Consider the following 13,165-nt stretch of genomic DNA (forward strand, 5'->3'; position numbering starts at 1 on the left):
CACACTGTGTTTCCGACGTGTGAGGCTGCAGCAGGCAGACACAAGCAGATGCACCAGGAGAAAGAGAGAGAGGGGGAGAGAGAGGGTTTGCAGAGGGAGAAAAAAAGGAGAGCAGGAAAGAGAGAGAGAGAGAGAGAGAGAGAGAGGGAGGGAGGGAGGGCGAAGGAAGTGCTTGCAGTTCTGCTGAGAGGAACAGAGGAGTGAGGTTACAGCGATTGATTGAATAAATGCGGTAAAATCTCTTCCGCTGGCTTGCCAAAAAAGACAGAGAGGGGGAGAGAGGCAGAGGCTTATGAGAGTGAAGGTTAGGATTGTTGCCGAGAACGAGCGAGAGGCAGAGACCGGGATAGAGGGGGGGCTCAGAGAGACTGAGAGAAAGGAGAGAAGGAGGGAGGGAGGAAAGCACTAGGAGGGGGGGTGGAGGGAGACGGAGAGCTGGCCACAGCAAGGTATGGAGGAGTAGCAGGAAGGGAAGAGCAGGGATATGCCAGAGATCTTGGGCCAAGTAGGCGCTACTGAGGCGCATGCACTCCATTAGTTTGACGGGACGCTAGCTTACTGATGGACACCTAGAAAGGAAACACTCACCTCACCTCATTGGACGAGGATGATGGTCAATGTCCAGCCAATCGGATGCCGACCCTGAGCACATATCCAGCAGGTGATGGGTAACAGCTGTGACAGAGGTACTGCTTCCTCTCATCTTTATCATTCTCTCTCTCTTTCTCTCTATCTATCTATCTCACTCTCTTTCGTCTTAATTAGGCTGTGTTCCGTTACATAAAGTGGGTTAGTCATGCCTGTTTCCGATATTATGCTCAAGCGTCATTAAAAACTCATTATGGGCTGTATCAACTGCTTTGAGCTTACTCTTGTTTCTCACTCTGTTTTTAGCGTGTTTGTGCGTGTGATGGGGGGGCTTTCTGATACTCCTGTCTGATGTGCAATAGTTCTGGGTGCTCACATTTCATAGGCACTGCAAGGACAGGAACTGCTTAGCCCTGGCTGTAATTACTGCAGTACTGGCGGGTTTTGTTCAGGATGGGAGGTGAACTGAATGCGAATGCACCCGTCCGAGAGAAAAAAAGCTCCCCCTTTAAAAACGGACGGCAAAAACTGTGCAAAGACTGTAATCCATGGCGCGCTGTGGGGCGCCAGAATTGGCAGACTCTGTCTGGGGAGGGGAACTTGATGTTGCACTTTTTTGCATAGTAGCTTTTGTGATAGTGCTGACAGACACATCGTTTCTCTCTCTCTCTCTCTCTCTCTCTCTCTCTCTCTCTCACTCTCTCTTGTCCTCACCAATGAATGGCGGGGGGGGGTTAGAAACAGTGTGGAGAGGAGAGTCCTGACAGAAGGTTGGACATCACTCCATGACTAGTGTGTGTGGGTGTGTGCAGTCATTCCCATTCCCATCAGTCCCATGTGCTTCAGTTGTTGCTCTCTTCTGTTCCCTCACCTCTGCCTGTGATTGGTGTCAGCTAGAGCAGTTAGGACTGCTCCGTGACAGATGGGTGAGTCCAGTATGCAGTTCAACACTGATGATGTTATAGAGACAGCAAGGGCAGCATGAAGGAGGGTGGAATGAAGACATTTCCCCCAGGGGATGGGGTCTGGTCAGTGCTTCCCTCCTTCGTGCCTGACCCAGCAGAAGGAACATGCACGGATAGAAATGTATTTTTTTATTTTTTTTTTTATGTGCATATCTGCCAGTCTCTGACTGACAAATACTCAAATTTTTTACCAGCCTCTGATCACTATGTTGTGTTTGAAATCTACCATCCACTTCCAGCATTTGGTGGTTGATTAGTGCTAATTCTGGCCATGGGGAGTAGGGCTGAGGAACAGCCAGCCCAGCATCAGGAACCGCCCCCTCACCCCCTCCAGCCGTCCCACCTGACCTGCCTTGGCTGTTCTCAAGCCGGGAGAGCTGATACTCCATTGTCAGGGCATCCAGGAGCCTGTTTTTGCCTGAAGAAAAACTTAACCCCCGCAATGCATCACCACATGGCTGCCCTGGTTGCAAACAAAGGGGTTATTTTTGCAGTGGAACAGGAGTGATATGTATCATGCAGCTCCTGCAAGGAGGGGTATATCTGGTGCTGAATTTCAGCACGGCCGGGTGGTTGTTTCGCAAGGGCCGTAAAGGACAGCGGATCACAGGGGCGTAACTCGCAACTCTGCCGTGCCCTTGACACACTTAATTCTGTGATGGATAACCCACCCTGAGCACGCTGGTCAACAAGAGAGGGAGAAAAAAACAGAATGTGGAGTAATGCATGGTGACTTTTCCCATTTTGACCTGGGTAGGCTGAACATCCAGTTGTGCATTACCTTTCCATTTTGACCTGGGTAGGCTGAACATCCAGTCGTGCATTACCTTTCCACTTTGACCTGGGTAGGCTGAACATCCAGTCGTGCATTACCTTTCCATTTTGACCTGGGTAGGCTGAACATCCAGTCGTGCATTACCTTTCCATTTTGACCTGGGTAGGCTGAACATCCAGTCGTGCATTACCTTTCCATTTTGACCTGGGTAGGCTGAACATCCAGTCGCATTACCTTTCCATTTTGACCTGGGTAGGCTGAACATCCAGTCGTGCATTACCTTTCCATTTTGACCTGGGTAGGCTGAACATCCAGTCGTGCATTACCTTTCCATTTTGACCTGGGTAGGCTGAACATCCAGTCGTGCATTACCTTTCCATTTTGACCTAGGTAGACTAAACATCAAGTCGTGCATTACCTTTCCATTTTGACCTAGGTAGACTAAACATCAAGTCGTGCATTACCTTTCCATTTTGACCTAGGTAGACTAAACATCAAGTCGTGCATTACCTTTCCATTTTGACCTAGGTAGACTAAACATCAAGTCGTGCATTACCTTTCCATTTTGACCTAGGTAGACTAAGCATCAAGTCGTGCATTACCAGTCACTTTAACCAGTCAAGTTAACTCTTTAGGGGCCATGCTGCAAGTGACCTGCCAGAACTCCCTGTCATTCTAGCCTTGTGATCTAGTCTCATTCTAGAGACTTCCAGGGAAGGTGTGTGCCTTTTATAGGACTCTCCAGTCCATTTTGGAGCAGCACAGAGCGAGTGTGGCGGCGGGGGAAAGGGAAGAGCGTGCAGAGATGTATGGCCCCTCAGGTGGCCTGCGTCCTCGCTGGACACCCCATTCATTAGTCCTGCCCCACAGCTCCTGTAGTGATTACCGCTTCCTGGCCGGAGGTGTCTGATATTTGTGTATGTGTGTTTGTGTGTGTGTGTGTGTGTGTGTGTGTGTGTGTGTGTGTGTGTGTGTGTGTGTGTGTGTGGTGAGCGTTTGTTCTAGATGGTAGCAGGAAGCCATTCACCACTGTTTGTGTGTGTGCGCGCGTGCCCTCAACCTCGGACAAGGGTTCTCTTGCAAGCTCATGTGACAAGTCTTTATTCATTCATTCATTTATTTATTCAGCCACACACACACACACACACACACACACACACACACACACACATTGACAGGACACACATCCTTCGGTTGCTTTCCCGGCATTGTTCTCTCTTTGCCTGACTTCAGTAACAAGCATCTGGTCTTTTTTATCTTTCCCCCTCTCCCTCTCTCTCCCTCTCTCTCTCTCTCTCTCTCTCTCTTTCTCTCTATCTCTCTCTCCCTCCCTCTCTCTCTCTCTCTCTCTCTCTCCCTCCCTCTCTCCCTCTCTGTCTCTCTCTCTCTCTCTGATGCAGAGGTGTCAGCGGAGCGTTCGCCCCGGCGCAGGAGTATCTCCGGCCTCGGCAGCTCTGAGAAGAACATCTCCATGGACGGACCCAACTCCTCCCCCTTCAAAGTGCCCGTGAGTCAAACATACACAGAGAATGTGTGTGTGTGTGTGTGTGTGTGTGTGAATTTGTGTGGAACTGCCATGCACATAGTACACATAGATGTCTAATCATGCCATTCTTTAAAATCTAACGATGCCCCTAAAATTCATGTGACACTATGAAAGTGGAATGTAGATTATTGTTTCAGCATTTTATACATCATACAGATAAATTATACATGCAGCTTATTTCTATGACCATAACCCTAGATAGATTCCCTTGTGTCCCCTGTAGTTGGAATCATTTGAAATACTAGCATGACAGAAAGAAATCGAGAATTAAAAAAAGAAAACACTATTCTGCTGTCACCCAAAGAGTGGTCCTTGACACTTTAGCTTTATTTAGTTTGGCTTAGACTCAACACCACTGCAGTCTATGTTCCCCAATAATCAGCCTTCTTAATGAGTGGCACAGTAGGAGTTGCACGGCCACCTCCGAGGAGCGAGAGATGCAGAGTCATTCTTTTGATAATATTTTTATCGACTTGAGAAGTAGGCCACCATTGGTATTTATATCTCTGGCTTTTTGGGAAGGTATGTTTTATAGTTGACAAATCAAGAGTGTTTGTCATCACAAATGGTCGGCATTAGACTCTTTAATATTTGTGCCAAGGAGTCATGTTGTTTTCAGTCCCATGTTGACAGCCTTAAGCGTCATGTTTTGTTTTTTCCCGGCGCGTGGTTAACCACTGTGCTGTTCCTTCGCCTCTCGCCACAACTCAGTCAGTGTGTAACTTAGCGACGGTTGCCAACGGGGAGAGCGCGATGTGCGGTCTGCTCTGGGTCCCTGGGTGACTGGCCTGGCTTCCGTCTGAGGCTGTGACGCTGGCTGCTGTCCACTCTTGCTGACGCCAGCCGCACAGGGAGCGGGCAGGTCTGCTCGGGAGGGGGGGTCATGAGGAGGCGGAGGGGAGGGCATGCGCTTCAGCCGTTGTTTTTCTCTTCCTGCTGCTTGAATACAAGCCTCTTAAAGTAGCCTGTGTGTGTGTGTGTGTGTGTGTGTGTGTGTGTGTGCGTGCGCACTCTTACACAGGCTGATTCAGATTCCCCTCAGCCATAATGGCAAGGTGAATGAGAAAAGAGGACAAAGAGCTGACAGACACTTCCTCTGCCGATCTGCACCTCTCTCTGTGGACTCTTGTACTCTGCTTTCTCTGCCCTTCACTATTTGTTTTCTCCCTCTCTCCCTGTCCCTCTCTCTCTCTCTTACACTTACACACACACACACACACACACACACACACACACACACACAGTGTCTATCTGTCTGCCTGTCTAGTTCTGTTAAATGATCCTGTCTAAATGTCAACTGCCTATCCTGACCTATCCTCACCATCAGCTCTCTCTCTTAAAGCTCTCAGAGTCTTTGACAAGGTCTACATTCTCCCATTACCTTCCCTCTCACTCCTCTCCTCTCCTCTCCTGTCCACTCCTCTCCTCTCCTCTCCACTCTCATCTCTCCATCATAGACAGTTCATCATCTGGCTGCTCTAATTCCTCTCTACCTCCACTGCTATCTCCCTTCCTCTCCACTCAACCTCCAGCCCTTTTAATCTCGCTGCTATAAAGCTGTTCAGAAGTTACGACTCATTTTACAGGATGATATTATGACCCGATGAAGTGTTGCACTTTATGAAATGTAGTGCTTCTGTGGAACCTAATGAATGTTTTGGCCAGCCCGGCCTGATCTAGTGTAATATCATCACCATATTGGAGGTGGAGATGCACTTAGCCTCGATCTATCTCTTAACTCCCCATCTTTTATAGCACGACTTTCAAAAAATAGGCAGATATATACCGCAGCGGCTCTGCCCTAGTCGTTAATGTCCTCCATGTTGTCTTAGCCTTTTACCTCGTAGCCCGCCACGATATGTAAACTGACCACAGCCAGCCGTGAGGTCATGAGTGCTATGTGTGTTCTGGGCCGAGCAGTGGAGGGCTCTGCTATAGAAGAGCTGAAGAGAGGAGGACAGAAGGCTGAAGCCTTTAGATGCGCTCAGGGTCGCTGTTCAATTCCCAGCCAGCACTGAGGCAGTGTGAAGACTGAAGGCATAACTCTCTCTTTCTCTCTCTCTCTCTCTCTCTCTCTCTCTCTCTCTCTCTCTCTCTCTCTCTCTCTCTCTGTCTCTGTCTCTGTCTCTGTCTCTCTCTGTATGTGATGAGTAATGTGGCTGGTGAATGGAGTGGAGCACTGAGGCAGTGAATAAGCCTCTCCTCTGACTCAGGAGCTACACTGATACATGCCATGCCTTAGTCATAACTCCGTCTGAGGGTGTTTTTGTGTGTTACTGTGTGTGTGGTGTGGGGGGGGGGAGCTTAAGCAAAGTTACTAATTAATTTACACTCCCTTTTTCACAAACATGTCCCACTGCAGTCAAAGGCGCTTTATTATTGGCATGGTCTTACCACTAGCTCTGTTCCCTCACAGGATCAAAAGAGTATATATACTTGGATCTGTGTTTGGGGTAAAGTACTATAGGGGGTGAGGAGGTGGTCCGTTTAAAGAAATGGGCCAGAAGTGACACTGCTGATTCATAGCCTTTTCTTATTGATCAGTTTTCACTTAGTCCTGTCTGGTGGGAGACACATACAGAGTGGCCCGTCTGGTTCATGTTTGACCCGCCTAATGATCTCGTCGCTCTGTTTCTTTCGTCACCTTTCTCTTCCAGGGCTTCTTCAGCAAGCGCCTCAAAGGATCCATCAAGCGGACCAAGAGCCAGACCAAACTGGACCGAAATACCAGCTTCAGACTCCCCTCCCTGCGGTCCACAGACAACGACAGGTAGGACTTTTCTCTGCACACCTGTATTCGGTCTCTGTGTCTGTGTCCCACGGTGTAATGGTAACTCTGTCTAAATTGAAACAGGGAGTGGAAATGGGACTTGCTTGTATTGTTCCCATACCCTGGGAATCTAGAGTTCTTGCGGAAGCATTTGCTCAGCGAGAGACTTTGGCAACGAGTAATGATGCACATAACTTTTGCCCCTTGCATCGCGGGGAATCAATCATATATGTGTATCTGATAAAGGCTGGCCAGAGGCGAGCTAAACAGATGACAGACGTAGTGTTATCCAATTGCGTCAAAGTCCAGAATCAGTCAGTTAACATTGATCGTACAGTGTTATCCAATTACATGCAGTGAGATTTTCAAATGCATGCTTGGTGCCGCCCCTTCAAGCTGGGCCATTACGTTATTCGTGGCCAAACCCTTAATCTTTCAGATTGGGTCTGGTCCTCCAGGCTATTGTTCCCATGAGATGGACAGTAGTTTATTGGTAACAACACTAGTTCAAATAGTTTAGTTTTGTTTATTTGGAATGGCTTGTTTGATGTTTGGTCTCGTCTGTGTTGATGATTTACTCTTGATCGCCCCCTTGTGGAAAGTGCTAAAAAAAACTTTGCTATGAAAGATGCGCACTGTGTGAAAGATGTGCACAATTGTGAACTGCTCATGTGTTTTTTTGACTAAAGCTCTCGTAATTGTCCATTTTTGGGGAGTGAATAGACCGATCCTCTAAGTCATCTGTCAGCAAATCGGAGGATGCTTTTGGTTGGGAGGGTGGGAGGGAGGATGGGAGTCTTCCGGCGACTGACAGATTAATACAGAGAGAGCCAGATAATAGCCTTACTGTAAGCCAGCTGGGCTTTCTTGCCACGCAGTGAAAGGCTGCACGGATCGAGATGAAGAATTAGGGATTGTTATCTTGCACGCGGGGGCCGAGGGCCGGTGTAATCCCTCTCTCTCTCTCCTTTCTCTTTTTGGGCGGGATTGTGTGCCTTGTTGTAATTCCTCCCTGTCGCTCCTCACGCCTCAGACACTAATGGCTGGAGCTGCGGTAGCTGGTGGATAGACCCGAGGCTCACAGCCTGCCTGCAAGACCCCCACCCCCGAACCAGCAGTACCACAACTAAGCACATATCCGCTTGTTTCTTGATGAGTCTCTGTGTGTGTGTGTGTGTATGTATGCAAACATCTGTGCGACCCTCTGTTCTGGCGCTTTTGGTTGTGTTTGTTTTGTGGCTGCTGGGTGGGTGGACGGGCGAGTGTGGCGGCTCAGCCGGGCACGTGTGGCAGTGGAGGCTGCCTGCCGCTCACTCTCGGGTCAGCCATTTGTGATTGTGATTCGTACGAGGATATGACCGTGAGAACACGCTGAACACCGGCTTTAGTGGACATCTGTCACTGTGCAGTCTGTGTTCCTGTGCGTGCACTCTGTGTTTTGTTCCTTTGTGTGTGTGTGTGTGTGTGTGTGTGTGTGTGTGTGTGTGTGTGTGTATGGATAATGGTTGTAACAGTGAGACTATATGCGCAGAGCAGAGGGAGGCAGTGCTGACTCCCGTGATGTTCCTGGGGCAGGGCTGATGCTCGGTCTGAGTGACGCTACACTCCTCTCCCCTCCCCTCTCGCTCTCGTCCTCGAATTCGCTCGTTAGTTTGCTCCGCCGCTCGCTCTATCGTTGCTCTGTCATGACCTCTCCCTGGCTCCGATCTCCACGCTGGTCAAAACATGGCCACCTCTTCACTCCTCAGGAAGGCCAGGAATGCGCATTTGTCCACAACTCTGCTCTTCAGGTAGGACCAGCACATCATCTGCTCCGTGTACCAAAGACCCAGCCCAGCAGATCAGCAAACTCTTTATATTTTGAATTGATTTATTTATTTATTATTGAATTATGAATTCTGAGACACTGAACTCAACTTTGGTGAAACTGGAGATCCTGGCTTATTGTGGATGTATGCAACCTATTGTATTAGACAAGGATGTGAAACTAATTGTTGGGTTAATTTAATTCAGACTTTGCATGGCATGTCAGTGTAGTGTTATCTTGCGTGCTGCAGTGTCAGTGTCCGGGTTAATGTACTGTTATCAGTCCAGTGGCCTCTTCCTCTGCCTCTCTCTGCAGACTGATCTGGTTTCCAGCTTTAATGTGCAGGCTCTGGCTAGTCAGGGGCTGAGAGACCCAGGAGGGGGCATTACTGTTGTTTCCTATTTCACCGGCACTGTTCTGTTCTTGTTATTGTTGTTATTATTATTGTTATCTTTAATATCATTATCGTTATCATGATAATTATTCAAAGCTCCCTCTCCCATCTTAGCAGGTCAGAGACGCTGGTGAGAGGTCCACATAACTGCGGAGGGTTATAAATAGGCTTTCCTGTCAGTTCTGAATCTGATCCGTTGTGTAGAGACAGAACTGTGAAATGGGTTTGTGCCCATGCTGGAGTGCTCCATGCATCGTTAGTGAAATTACTATCCTGTGTGTGTGTTTGTTTTGTGTTTGTGTTTGTGTTTGTGTGTGTGTGTGTGTGTGTGTGTGTGTTTGTCATTTTTTTAATCATTGGCCCGAGAAGGCAGATCCGTATCCACTCAGGCCTTTAATCTAGTCTTATGTAATTCAGCTAGCTCTGACATAGCCAGCGCCAGAAGATTATCCGGGCACATATGCCTTCTCCTGATGTATGGCACTCAAGTATGGCGACAGAGTGTGTGTGTGTGTGTGTGTGTGTGTGTGTGTGTGTGTGTGTGTGTGTGTGTGTGTGTGTGTGTGTGTGTGTAGTATAGGCTTTTTCAGCTGCTTTTTTCCATTGCTTTGTTGTCTCACTGAAAGTAATCTCTTTTCATGTGACTTGCCTGCGTTCAATTTTCACTCTTCATAAAAGACATTTCTCATCGGTTATAAGTATGTTTTTGTTATGTTGTAGGAGTAGGAGTAGTAGGAGCAGGCTACTCGATGTGGGGCACTCCTCCTCACAGATGGTGGACCTGTACCCCACACGGGCCCCTCAGCCTGGGTGGCCAGACATGCCCACTGGGAGAGGGACACGTTCACCGACTCCCCTGTGGAGCTTCATCAGGGGAGCACTCCTCCTTTAGTGAATATTGTATCCCTCCCTGAAGGTTTGTTTACGGCGCGGAGATGCTGGGCTTCTCTCAGCAATTAACTCCTCGGTGTCCCCTCCGCCCACCCCCATCTCCCGCCCCACAACCATCGATCTGTGTCCTTCGCTGAGTCTCATTACCCACTAATCTAAATCTGTAGAGCTATCAGCAGCGTAGCTCCATTGACTTCTTAACCTGCTTGGTTTTGGATGCCATCTTCAATGCTGTGTCAATGAGACGTGGTGGAGTGGCCTGTCTCCTGTCTTTGCCCTGCTCGTACTGCGTGTAACACGGTTAGGGGGGGGGGCGGCTGATTGTATTATGGCCTCGTCTGCCTCGGCCGAGCTGTCTTGTCCGACGACCCGGCCGGCTGGCCGGCTCTGCCGCTGTTGTAAACTGGCTATCGATCGTCTGCCGCTCCACAAGAAGGCCCAGACACACCGGAGGCGCCAGGCTTCTTCTCGACGTCCCCGGCGTCTCAGTTACTCGTCAGTGGAAGTGCTTGGGAGAGATCTCTCACACAGAGGCAGCGTAAGATTAAAAACCGAGAAGGTTTGGTGTGCGAAGGTCTGTGTGGGTCTGCTCAGAACACGTTAGATAGATAGATAGATACTTTATTGATCCCCAGGGGAAATTCAAGGTCTCAGCAGCATACATACAAGACAAACACATTCTTTAACAGCAGAAGAGTAATTAAAGTATATAATATAAAAACACAACTAAGCAGTAAGGACAGTAGAAGATAAAGCATATGCTAAATATACTAAAATACAAATTATACTAACACTTAATACAATATATAAAAATATACTAAAATACAAATAACAAAATTACAAATTCAATCTAAATCAATTCTAAAAACAGTATCCACATAGTGGTGATTAATAAATCAGAGGCTCAGAACACGTTATTAGTTTCTAAAGGGCATGTCTAAAAGCAGGTGATGTGCAGCTGAAATGTTCTTCTCCAGAGAAGGAAACTGAAGGGGCTATCACTTTGTACACGATATGCGCTGCGCTCGCCACTAGGTTGCTCTTGGTTGAGGTAACGTCCCAAAGATTTTTGTTGTGCTTGCCGCTGGGCTCAGCGCAACATATCAATGACTCACAGCGCGCCGCGGTCAAAGTTCAACCTGATTGTGATGTGATAGGGCCTTCTTTTCTCTTTCCCTCTAGCGTTATTTCTTTTTCTCTCTCTCACTCTCTCTCACTTTCCCCTTCTCTCTCAATCTGCAGATTGTGTAGGTAATATGCTTTGTGTTGTGACAAACAGTGTCTCTTCTGCTGTCTGAGCTGCCATTATCCTGTAGTTTTAATATTTGGTTTACAAAGACTCCGTTGGCAGAAGGCTGTTGCTGCCATGCAGAGACTATAATTTGCTGTGGTTGGTGCTCTTTTTCTCTCTTATTTGGCTAATTGGATGAACATGTGAGCCACTTAACAGGCCTCATCTTCGAAACTTTGTTACCTCCAAACAACAATCAGATGGACTGGAATATACCAGTTAAAGGTCATCTATAGTATCCATTTCCCTCTAGTCTCCAGAGCTAGCGTGCCTCTGGCTGTGGTTTTTGCACAGTTGAAGGGAAGCAGGGAAGGGTTCCTCCATGTTTTCTCAGAGTGCAGACGGCAGATTTCCGAGCATGTGTCCCTCCCTCAGGGGTCTTCTTGAATGACAGTGACCTGACCCCTGTGTGTGTGTGTGTGTGTGTGTGTGTGTGTGTGTGTGTGTGTGTGTGTGTGTGTGTGTATTTAGCAATACTTTATGGTTGAGTTTATGCATTAGTAATAGGTCCATATTTCTAATTTAGGTCCACTTTTTTACTCTCCTTCTCCCTGACCCAGTATGACAGACATGTGTTTGTTGTATGTCTTTAGAGTGTGCAGCTTGTGTGTGTGTGTTGTTGAGTGTGCAGCTTTTGTGTGTGTGTGTTGTTGAGTGTGCAGCTTGTGTGTGTTTTGTTGAGTGAGTGTGTGTGTGAGTGTGTGTGGTGTTGAGTGGGCTGTCCCAGCTGCCGCTGCTGTGTTGTTGACGCAGTCACTCGGGCACGAGTGCGTGAGGTGTTTGTGAACACTTCTCGTTCCCTAGCCGCCTTCAGGCCGAGCTCCTCTCAGGAGATGTCCCTGTGGCAACGGCCCCCCCCGCAGGGGACCAGCCATTGGCTTGCTCCGATCCCTGTTTGTCGTCGGGCTTCTCGCAAAAAACAGACCTGTAGCCAGGGACGTGCAGCAGTGCACCGAGTCACTGGCTCTCGTCCACCGCTGACGGACTGATTTAGGAATAATGTAGCCGTGATCCGTGAGAGTGGAACGGAGCCAGAGTCTTTTAGCTGGACCCCAGCGATCTGAGCGGGATGAGCCGACGCTGATATGCTCTTAGGATACTCCTTCCATTGGATCTACAATTGTTTTTCGTAGGTGGTAGTCTCCCGTTACTGCAGGGTGCTGCAGGGTGTGTGTCTGACAAGCTGTTGTGGGTCTACACAAGCTGCAAAAATGCTGGCTCTAGTGGATCTAGTGTTGGCTGCATTGTATTTTACTTAATAGCGTTTTGTGTGTGTGTGTGCGCACGTGTGTTTCTGTGGGCGTCTCTGTATCTCTCCCCCCTCAATACCGCCCCATGGCCATGTCAGATGATGGTGCTTGGCAGTGCCAGGGCTCTCGGGGGGCAGCTCAGGTCAGACAGTCAGTGCCAGCGACGCACCAGTCTAGCTCTGCAGCGTACTGATGTTTTGCTGCTAGGAAGAGATTACTGTTGTGAGTCTTCTCAGCAGCTCCTTGAAGAAACACAGGCTATTTTGTTGTAGACATGAAGTGGGTGTGATGTTTGGTGATGGTGAAACATTATGGCTGACTAAAATATCTGATGTAGTTAAGGAAGTGACATATGCAACTTGTCGTTTGTCATGTGTGTGATGATTGATACTTCCTCTTAGGTCACGGGGCCTGCCCAAACTGAAAGAATCCAGCTCCCATGAGTCTCTGTTGAGTCCAGGAAGTGCAGTGGAAGCCTTGGACCTTAGCATGGAAGAAGACGTGTACATCAAACCCCTGCACAGCAGCATTCTTGGACAGGAGTTCTGTTTTGAGGTAGATGGCACACACTCGCAATGGATCCTCATTTAACCATTAAATGAACCAACGCTATCTAACTCTTAACATACAACGTTATACCACTCTAAAATGTTTGTTTAGTCTTCTCCCTTGTGTATGGGAAATGGAAACTGAGTCTTCCTTCTGGGGATTGCTCTGGGTTAATTGATTTTCGGCGTCCTGATGTTTGAAACGGCTGTGTTTCCCCTCTCCACAGGTGACCTACTCAGGTGGGAGCAAGTGCTTCAGCTGTTCCTCAGCCTCAGAGAGGGACAAGTGGATGGAGAACTTGAAGAGAACAGTGCAGCCTAACAAGGTGATTACAGCCGC

At 48.3% G+C, this 13,165-nt stretch overlaps 1 protein-coding gene across 8 annotated transcripts in view; it reads left to right on the top strand.

Moving 5' to 3' along the window:
- rasal2 (RAS protein activator like 2) overlaps nt 1-13,165 on the top strand; it is a 56,277-nt gene that overhangs the window by 32,750 nt on the left and 10,362 nt on the right. For 7 of the 8 annotated variants that reach the window (XM_048245736.1, XM_048245745.1, XM_048245753.1 and 4 more), the window contains 4 exons: nt 3,729-3,835; nt 6,532-6,644; nt 12,679-12,832; nt 13,053-13,151. In XM_048245736.1, coding sequence (XP_048101693.1) covers nt 3,729-3,835; nt 6,532-6,644; nt 12,679-12,832; nt 13,053-13,151 — 473 coding nt within the window. Of the gene's footprint in view, nt 1-431; nt 687-3,728; nt 3,836-6,531; nt 6,645-12,678; nt 12,833-13,052; nt 13,152-13,165 lie in introns of those variants that run through there. The other variant, XM_048245770.1, reaches the window with a different exon arrangement.

This window comes from Alosa alosa, chromosome 1 (genome assembly GCF_017589495.1).
Source record: "Alosa alosa isolate M-15738 ecotype Scorff River chromosome 1, AALO_Geno_1.1, whole genome shotgun sequence".
NCBI lineage: Eukaryota > Metazoa > Chordata > Actinopteri > Clupeiformes > Clupeidae > Alosa > Alosa alosa.